The sequence below is a fragment of the Apteryx rowi genome, unplaced genomic scaffold (assembly GCF_003343035.1).
Source record: "Apteryx rowi isolate R43461 unplaced genomic scaffold, aptRow1 scaffold_17, whole genome shotgun sequence".
NCBI lineage: Eukaryota > Metazoa > Chordata > Aves > Apterygiformes > Apterygidae > Apteryx > Apteryx rowi.
The window spans coordinates 2,532,358-2,542,080 of record NW_020447974.1 but is presented as its reverse complement, the minus strand read 5'-3'; the positions used below and the strand labels follow the sequence as shown (position 1 = coordinate 2,542,080).

At 56.9% G+C, this 9,723-nt stretch overlaps 1 protein-coding gene across 1 annotated transcript in view; it reads left to right on the top strand.

Annotated features, from left to right (window-relative positions):
* The first annotated feature begins 6,512 nt into the window (after nucleotides 1–6,512).
* The window catches only part of SHC4 (SHC adaptor protein 4), a 34,950-nt gene continuing 31,739 nt past the window's right edge, over nucleotides 6,513–9,723 (top strand). Inside the window, exon 1 of the mRNA XM_026060554.1 lies at nucleotides 6,513–7,201. Coding sequence (XP_025916339.1) covers nucleotides 6,623–7,201 — 579 coding nt within the window. The 5' untranslated portion in view covers nucleotides 6,513–6,622. The remainder of the gene's footprint in view (nucleotides 7,202–9,723) is intronic.

The window sequence follows — 9,723 nt, the reverse complement described above, 5'->3', positions numbered from 1 at the left end:
ACAATGTTATTTTCCAAGGATAGCGCTTTAATGAGTAAAGAGGAATTTAGTAATCATGTAACACCAATAACAGACTTGCTCTTATATAAAGACGCAGGGGAGAGGGGGCATGGAGCGAACTGCGTTTCCTATGGTTATCTGTGTCAACCTGTTTGTGCTTGCGTTGCCTTGGAGAACTGGTGGGGGCTGTGGTGACCCCCTGCGTGCAGGCAGCTTTTCTGTTTGTATTTATAGTGAAAGTTAATGTGTCCAGCCTAAAACAACCTTGTGTTTTCCTAGTGCTTCATTCCTATGTACTAGGCTACTTGGTTTTGCAGAGTTATAGAGCAACAATTAATTGTCATTCAAAACTTGTGGGGGGACATTTGTATCTATCCCCCTCCCCCCAAAAAATGCAGTAAGTCTTAGTATTGGGTGGCCTCTTTCAGAAAAACATCTAGACAGAAGTTCTTCAGACATTAAACTCTGCAATACATTTTAAGCAAGGGGAAGGAACGGTTTCGGAGGGATTTCTGCCCCGAAGAGTGCTGTTTCCAGCAGGTGCGGCTTCCCAGCGGTGGTCGAGGAGGCGAGTGCCCTCAGAGGCTGTCCTGGCCGGAGGAGCAGCCGGGTCTCCGGTGAGCGCTGCGGAGGGGAAGGCGCCTGGGAGAGCGGCAAAGCGGCTCCGGGCAGCACGGGCCGGAAGGGAAGGTCTCCTAAGGCCTTCCTCATGGAGGAGCATCGGTTCCAGGGGAGCAGCGCGAGCACCGAGCGAGCAGAAACCTCCCCACGGTCACCGTCTCCTTTCTTAATCACTGATGCTGATCTACGACTGCTGATCCGCGTGCTGCCGAGTTAAAGGACTCGCTGGCGAGACTGGGAGATGCCGAAGGCACGGCCCTTTACGGAGCACGTCCTTCAGCGTGCATGTGGGCTGTGGCCATCAGCACCCTGGGGAGACGCTGGGAGAAGTCCATCCCTGCTGCCGCGCTGTTCCTTTCACGCGTGTGTTAGCTGACTGCCTGCAAAAATACAGCTGTAAGCTGAACTGCAGGAGAGGATGTAGGAGCCCATGGGTACCGAGGCCTGCGATGCCCCGAAAGCATGGCTATTTCCAGCGTCTTTTAGAGCTGACTGTAGTTCTGTGTTGGCGGTGCTGAAACATGTTTCACAGAGAGGATAATTTTGCAGAGCCAAAGCCTTATGATGCTTCGGGGGCAGCTGAGATCTGGCTTTGCAGCCCTGCTGCGGCAGTGGATGCTGCATCCCGCGATGCTTCAGCGCTTTGTGGGATGACTGACATGGGATTTGGGGTTTTTGCTGGCGCTTTTTGCTGCTGGGCCATCTCACGACCTCTTGTCCTCCTTGCGAGATGTGCTGAGGAAGGCCAGCGAGTGCAACCGAGCGCACCGCAGGCTCGTCGCACGCAGCGCTCCCTTCAGAAATCAGTCACCAGAGCGGTCCATCTGTCTGCCCTGCGCTGCGCGGGGTTTTGAGGGCTCGCAGTAGCTCTGGCTGGTGGCTCTGCCCGGGGCCGCAGAGGCTCCACCCGTGTCCAGCGCTCGGCTTTCCCCGAGTGCCGGCGCCAGCCTGGGCCACGTGGCGTTGCTCCTCCGCGGCTGCTCCCGCTCCGCGCTGCCCTGGCTGCTTTGGTGCCGGCTGTTCGGCAGCACCTGGAGTCTGGATTTGGGCCCTTGCGCAGGAGCCCCCCTCAGTGCTCTGCCCCCGCGCTACAGGCCCTCCCGGCAGAAAGGCAGAGCCCGGCAAAGGCAAGGCCGGTCGTGCTCGGGCCGCCGCGTTCGCAGGAGCAGGCGCTGCCATCGCCGGGCAGGGAGGATGGGAAGGGAAGGGGGTGAAGCAGATGCAGCCAAGCGGCGGCGTGTGCCGTGCTGCCTGCACCACCAGCACACTCGGCTGCAAACCGCTGCCTTCGCCTGCCTGAGCGGCGCGGCCGCTCGCCCCCTCAGCCCGGGCGGTCCTGCCGCTCCCCTAGCTGTCGTTTCGGGCAAAGAAGCGTTTTTGCACCTGGTTAAACCAGGGTGAGCCAAACATGGTGCCCTGGAAGGAAAACTGCAGCTCGTTTCCGACTCACCCCGGGCCCCTTTTCTGCGACCGGGGGCTCCTTCAGAGCCAGCTCAGGAGACACGCGGCAATGGGCTGGCCCGTGGCGGCCCTTTTGCAGCTGGGGGGTTGCGCGCCCCCGCGCTGCCCCGGCGCACCGGGAGCGAGCTGCGCCTCTGGGCTCCGCGGCCCTGCCGTGCCTCTGCGCCGGCGTCGGCCTGGCTCGGCGGAGTGGGCCGAGGAGGAAGCAGGGCGGCTTTGGTTTGCCGTTGCCTTCAGGAAGCTCAGGGCACTTTAGCGGTGACTTAACGCGGCTGCTCCTATTTATAGCGGAAAAAAATCCCCCAGATATTCTGTATTCAGACAGAAACGCAGATCTCTTATGCCGCTTACGAGAAACCCTTAGCAGTTTCTCCCGGACGCTTGCAAGAGCGTAACCGCCTTTTCGGCCATGCTCCGCCGGGGCAGGAGGGCTTCGCGCCGGGGCTCCCCCACCGCCGGCCAGCACCTGCGCCCACGGGGGCCGGGGCGGCAGGAAGCCTCTGCTGCTGCCGCCGCTCTCCCCGGGTGGCCGCCTGGGCTGCGTGCGGGGCCGCGAGTGCCGTGGGGCGCCTGGGAGCGGGTGCGGACCTGGGACCCTGCTCGGTGGCAGCTGGGGCTGGCCCGCGGGAGCGCCGCAGGTCTGGCTGCCGCTGCGCCGCCTCCTCTCCTGCAGCTGCTTCAGAGGGTCCTCAGGAGCGTCGGTGTCCAATCCGCTGCCCCCTCTTTCTCCTGCGTGACGGCTCTGCCGCTGGCGACGGGGGTGCGCTGGCTGGAGCGGCTCTTCCTCGCGATGCCTTGCGACCTGCGGGGACCCCAGCAGGGTGCTGGGGCTTGGGCCCTTCCTCCCTTCCAAACGTGGAGCCTCATGATGCTCAGCTTCACCTCCCTCTTCGAGGGCATGGAGCCGTTCCTGGGTCTCCATTTCCCAGGTATCCCCTAGCAGCTCCCCTTTCTTGCCCACCTTGTCCTCCCCAAATAACCTGCCAAGACGCTCGGTGCCAGGCCAGGACTGGGGGCTTCATAAGAGGAGCTGAGCCGAACTTCAGCCCAGCCCCTGCAAAATCGCTCTCCTCCTCCTCCTTACACCCCTTCAGAGGGCTTCAATTCCTGCAGCTCACCGCAGCCCGCCAATGGAGAGCAAAATGCTTCCTTCACGTGTGATTTTTAAGATCCAGTTAAGATGTTGCAGGTCGAAGGACTGGGGGCTGCTCACCTTGGCCGAGAGATGCTTTGGGGGTTTTGGTGTGTGAAGGCTGCAAAGAGCCGCGGTCTGGGGCTGGTGGGGCTGGTGACACAGTGCCCAGGCAGAGCCCTGCGCTGAGGCCGGTCCTGCTCAGCCTGAGACAACAGGCAGATGCAGCCGCTAGGGAACAGGCACCGGCACATTAAGACGGACCAACGGCAGCGCAAGGGAGAAAGCGCCATTTGCCCGTGCTTTCCCTGGCGGGAGGCGGGAGGCTGGGCAGCCGCTGAGCCGCCCCGGCCCGGGCCGTGCTGGCAAACGCCGACGCGGGCGGCCAGCGCGAAACACAGCCTCCTTTGAGGCCGCCCACGCGGCGCTCGGCTCCGTTTCGCCTGCGCTTAAAGGCCCTTTGTTCTCGCTGCTCGCTGGAGGCTGATTTCCCAGCACCTTCAGCAGAAATCCCGCTTGGAGTCCTGAGAGAAAGCCTTTTCATTCACAGAGGCATTTGTCTTTCTCCGCCCCCTGCCCCCGATGGCTAATGTTTCTTCRGACAATGCCGATCTTTTCTGGTTACCGCTCTCAAGCTCGTCTTTCTCACTGCTGCAGAGAGCAGAGCGTTTTGCAACGGCCTTGCTTCCTGCGGCACCGGCAGCGGAGCCCCGCTGCCCCCAGCCCCCGCGCCGCGGGGCCGCTCGCTGGCGCCACGGGGCCGGGCTGCGGCGAGCTGCTGAGCCCCTCGAGCCGCCCGCCGCTGCTTTGCCTGCGGGGTCTCGCACCCTGCCGGTTGCCTTGTTACCTCTTCTTCTCAACATCGGTGGGGAGCCTGGGTGCTGCTGCTGCGTGGCAGCGTGCCCCGGCCCCGTTTCGGGTCGTGGCAACCCATTGGGGAGGGCGTCTTGCGTGACGGTGAGGATGCCAGCGCCGGCTCCCGCTTGGCCTTTCCTTCCAGCCATGTGGTGCTCATGTTCTATCCCAGCACTGAAATTAAAGAGTTAAAAAAGAAAAATGTTAGTGCTAAGAGAATTTCTGTGCTTTGCATACAATCAGTAGAGCTGCTAATCACTTCTGAATGTTTGCTATCCTTTGGTGCTTGAAGCCGTCATTAAAGCTTGATGAGAAATTAGTCACTGTTCTTAACTTGTGGCTTGGGCAGGTTTTCCCTTTGGGTTTGGTTTTGTGGGCAGCGTGAGACATCCCACCAGAAAGAGTTGATTCAGGAGAAGCCGCTGCCTCTTTGAGCCATATTTCACTGGTACAATCAGGACTGTATTTTTTTTTCCCATTTGATCACAACATCTATTGAATCTTTTAGCATTAATACTAGCTTTCATACAAGAGGAGAAGCGCAAAACGCAGTGTCTGTGTTGAGCTCGCGCTTCGTTGCCTGTTTGTGATTCTCTCCTCCCGTTGCGTCGGGGCTGCCGGCCGTGGAGCTCGTCCTCCTCATCTGGCAGCTGTTTTACGTCACCACACACGAGACCGGGGTAAGGCCGGTTTCGGTGTGAGCATGATGAAGGTGAATTTAATACTGAAAGTTTAGTGAGAGAAAGTAATTAATGGAGAGAAGTGAAATGTAGTTGCATTGATTTTAATCTTTTGGTCTGAACCCCAGTATTGCCGCGTATCTATTTTCATGACGTTGGCCGAGGAGTCAAAACCCAGGTCGTGCTGAGGTGACTTATGCCAAGGGCACAAATATTTTCCGTGAGTAAACCGCTTGGCTTCTATAGCAGTGCTGCAGATGGATGTTTTTCTGTACAGAAAATGTTTACCCATCACAATTTATCATTTGAGATGAGCTTCAGCACAAGCAGGGAGGGAACTGGAATGAAAATTGTCATTCCTTTAATAAGAATATGCGTACCGGGTGGCAGCAGCTTGGGATTCATCACAACACTTGTAATGAATTGTCAGTAGTTCTTTTTAGGTTGGAGCCGAAGATAGCAGGACCCGAATGCGCGTGCAGAGCCAGCGGGGAGCTATCCTGCTCCGGGAGGGAGCTGCCGGGGGCTTTGGCACTTGGAGGCAGGGCTGCGTTCTGTTTCGTTCTATTTCGGGCCGTTGCCTACTCAGCCGGCGGCTTCCTGAGTGCTCAGCCTTTTGCAGTTTCCATCATGCCTTTAAAGTAAATTTGATAGGCACAGGAAGCTGCGCTGGGTCTGATATCGAACCGGCGGTCAATGAGCAGGAACTCAGCCTCGAGGAAAGATGGATCGCACCTTCCCACAGGAATTGCACCATGCGTCTTTAATATTAATGCATCACTTGAGTCATGCTTTTTTGGTTGTTTTTTTAACTCTCTGGCGGTGCGTTACAGACAAAGGGGCTTTTGAAGGCTTTTCAGCAAGATCTGCCGGGGCTTCCGGAGGCCGCAGCCCGCCGCGCTGCCGGGGCTCGGGGCCGCTCCCCGGAGCCCTGTTTTCGCGGGGCTGCTCGTTTAGCGTATTTATGGCGCGTGAGTCAGCGGCGGGCCGGGATTGGCTGGGAGGCGCCCCCCGGGGGCCGCAGGGCCGCGGCCGCCCCGCGGAGCGCCATTCACGGGGCTGCCCGCCTGCACGCGCCGCGAGTCATTCACAAAAACTTCATTCATAAAACGGGCGGCGCGGCGGGGCCGGCCGCGGGCGAGGCAGCGGCGCGGCGGAGCAGCCGCGCCGGGGCCGCCGCAGCCGCGGCGCGCCGGGACACAGCGCCGGGCCGCGCGGGTCTCACCGGGGTCTGCAGGATGCTGCTGAAGGACTTTCCAGCAAGAATTAGTAAGACTTACACTGAGAACTGCTGGCTCTGTTCAGATCAGTATTTTCCTTGATTATTTTTTTTTCGTGAATGGAGAACGTGAGAATGGCAGCATAGGGGTGCTTTCTTCCTTTGGGGCAGCTGAAGCTGGAAATGCTAAAAGCTGGGTACCTTGCTAGGTTCTTGGTAGTCTGAAAACGTATTTGAGATTCTAGCTGTTTTGCTTTGCTTTGTGTGGAATATGCTTGAGCTTTTTCTGCAGCCAGGACTACCCGATTAATGATGCAGGCTACAACAGTGAGTCTTCAAAGCTAGCAGTGATTTAGTGGCTTGCTTGCTTGAGGCAGAAATGAGCGTAGGTTTGGATAGCAGCTCTTCAGATTAAACTGCTAGAGCATTGCTACACTTTCCTGTATGCTTCTTTTATTACTGCTTACAAAATACCAGATGTCCATGCAGTTTTAAGCCTCGTGCATTGAGGAAAATAAACCACTCGAGAGGCAGTCAGCAAAAATATCCAGTAGGTTTCTCCTTCTAAAATTGTTTGAATTGCTTAATTTCCATATAATTTATCTACAAGAGCCAATTTATGCAAGAGTATCCAGTTACAGAACTGCCAAGGCTATGAGAGAACGCAACCAGCAGAGCCTCGGTGGACACGTACTGTATGTAGGGTTATTTAGACATCCAGGAATGCTGCACAGGGCTAAATACAGCCGATTCAGGAATGATTCGATAACATCGCTAGATGAAGGTACACAAAATACATCTTTAAATATCAAAGGCTCTTCCTCCTCTTCCCATTCTTCAACACCTAATTTACTGACTGAAGATGTCTCACTGGGGACACAGGACACCTGCACCACCTTGTGTGCTTTGATACCCCGAATGGCTAACATTAAACTTGCCAACCCATCCAATCTGCCGGGGCTGAAAAGCTTCTGTCTTGGAACAAAAGAGGTGCCAAGAATTAAACTCACAGAGTGCGTTACCATCCCAAGCAGCCCAGCCTCACCTGAAATCAGCTGCCTCTCTGCATCATACCCGCAGCCCGACCTGGACAAGCTGCTCCTCAGCACCAAGGCTGCAGGTGATGGCACCCCGTGGGGCTCGGAGGAGGCTGCTCCTGCAGGCAGACAGGACAGGAGCCTCATACAGAATGCTGAAAATGTCGTCGAGATGGGCACGACCTACTGTGTGCGGGTGAGTACCTCTCACGGGGTCTCCATTTTCTAACAAAGCAAACTGTGCAGGTGGTTGCGATGTGACCCCCCTTGTTCCCACTTCTGGAGCTGGTACCCCAAACCACTTATTTATATCTCATGTATTTCCCCTTTCCTGATGCCACATAGGTAGGACTGTGTTGTTGAATTGAGGGAGTTAAAAGGACTGCAGATGCTCCCAGAGGCAGCACAACATTCGTTTCCCAAAGAACGTCTATACTGTTTAAGCAATGCAATTGAGCTGAAATTCAAGCAGGCATTGCTCTGGCAGGCAAGGCACGCTGGAGGCAGAAGGAGGACTCGTGGAAATGGTTTCCTATCTCCTGTAGAGCAGCTCCTAGGTACTAGGTGTAAATGGGCTCACACCTYTGGCATATTTATTACAGAGGGTGTGGGAGAGTGGCCGGGCCCTATGCTGCTCCCGGTAGCACCCTGGCACCTGCGTGCCTGCGTGCTGCAGGAGGTGAGCTTGCAGGGTGCCAGAGCTGTCCTCCCCGTGAGACACTGTATGCGGTGTCTGATTTTCTTGGTGATGATCATGCACAAAAATCCCTGCATATTTCTTCAGAAGACACCTGTCCTCCCTGGGTATTTTTCTTTTCCGCAATGTGTGCTGGTGTTGGTATGTATCATCTTCTAATCAGTGGTCAGTGGTGAGGAGGAGACCTTGCTGCCTGAATGTCTCCCTGTGCTCCGTACRGTTGCTCCCTCCACCTGTCCCACACTCAGGAGCTTTTTTGTTTTCTTTTCCTCTCTGGACTTCATATTTCTGTGGCTGGATCTTGCAGTTTGAAAAACCACAGACAGTTGCTTCCTCCTCTGCTCTCTGAACCTCTGACCCTGTATATTTTCGTGCTGACCTTTCATCTGTCAGAAGCACTCCCACGTGAAAACTGCTCACTGCCAGCACGGAGCCGGGGGAGCCAGTTCAGACCGTGGGCACACGATACCAGAAAATGGTCTAAATCTGCTTCAGGAATAGCGACTTAGTGGCCGGGCAGGCCCAGGGCTCCTGCAGGGCACGCAGCCGTCGTGCCCGGCGCTGGCCTGCGAGGCCGCTCGGCAGCAGTCGGCTCGCAGCCCCGGCAGCGCACCGTACGAGCCGGTATTAACCGACAAATGTGTTCCTCTGGTTAGGCCACAGGCAGGGTGTTAAGACTGGTGTGTAGCTGTAAACTGTCGGTTTGGTGTATAGGATGCGTCAAAATGTGCCAGAAATACAGAAAGAAAAAGCTATAAGCCGTGCAAAAATTGTGTCTCCTGTGTGACGTTTCCCAAGCAGGAAAGCCTAAAGAAAAGTGCAAGGCCAAGAAAAAAATAAAACTTTCTGGGTTCAGCACGTGGGCAGCAAAGCAGAGTGGATGGGGCAAAACGGGGGTGCAGGGTGTCCTCGCTGCTGCACGGGCCTCGGGCAAGGTTCCCGCAGCCCCAGGCAGCGGCTGAGACTCCCGCCCGGCAGTGGTGCGGCGCGTTTCGTGGGGTGTTTCCCCCGCCGCCGCCGCCGAGAGCGGGGCCGCGCCAGAGCCCCGGCCCTCGCCAGGGGCCAGCGAGTGGCAGGAGGGATGCGGGGCGGCGCGGGGCGGCGCGGGGAGCCCCGGCGCGGCCTGGCTTTCCAGGAAGGCTGGCGGGATGGTGCAGGCGCCCTGCTGGGCCCGCGCTTGGGTACATCCCTGGGCTGAGTCTTTGGTCTTGTTTTAATTGCGAGACTGGTGTTGGCCAGATAATCAGCCGTGGAAAATAGAAAGGAAAGGGCTCCCGTTTACACTGACCTTCTTGTTCAAGGCAGCAGCGAGAGAGAGCCGACGCGGGACGGGCGTCTCACGTGAGCGAACTACTTCATCACACTGAGTTGTGTCCCTTCATGTTTGTTTCTCTTTATCAACTGCTCGTGTTAGTATTAGGATTCATTTTGACATTAGCAAGCCTCCAAAACAGATTAATGAGCACCTAGGGTCTGATTTACAGTGATATTTAAAGTGCCAAATGCAATTTTAGGTGCTGTGCTATAGGTCAGCTGACCTAGAAATGTTGGCCCTGGCAAATGGTGTTGTGATGCTCCAGCTCTTCGGCACAAGGATCTTCTTTTTACTGTGTGTTTTGAACAGCACTTGACGTGCTGGAGTTCCTGGTTGGGGCTTGGAGGTGCCTCCAGGATCGCAAATCGGGGAGCGCTCATGTCAGAGTGGGGTTCTGCCGGGGGGCGGCGGGAGAAGGAAACGTGCGGGTGGAGTTTCCTGCGCTTCTGCTGTGGTCAAAAGCCGAGTGCCGACCCGCTGAGCTGTCACCTCACCGGGGACTGCACGAGCGAAAAAGAAGAAGAAAAAGCGAAAAGGAGAACAAGAGGCCAGAGAAGAGACAGGAGGGCTGAGTGAAAGTGGCCGAGGGGTCGTCCCCAGCGTGCGCTCACAGCCGGGTTTTCTGCTGGCCTTTCCGGAAGTCAGAAGGTTGGGGGAAACCTTGCCGGCAGGGTTCCCCAACGGGCAGCCTGCGCCCGGCCCGCCG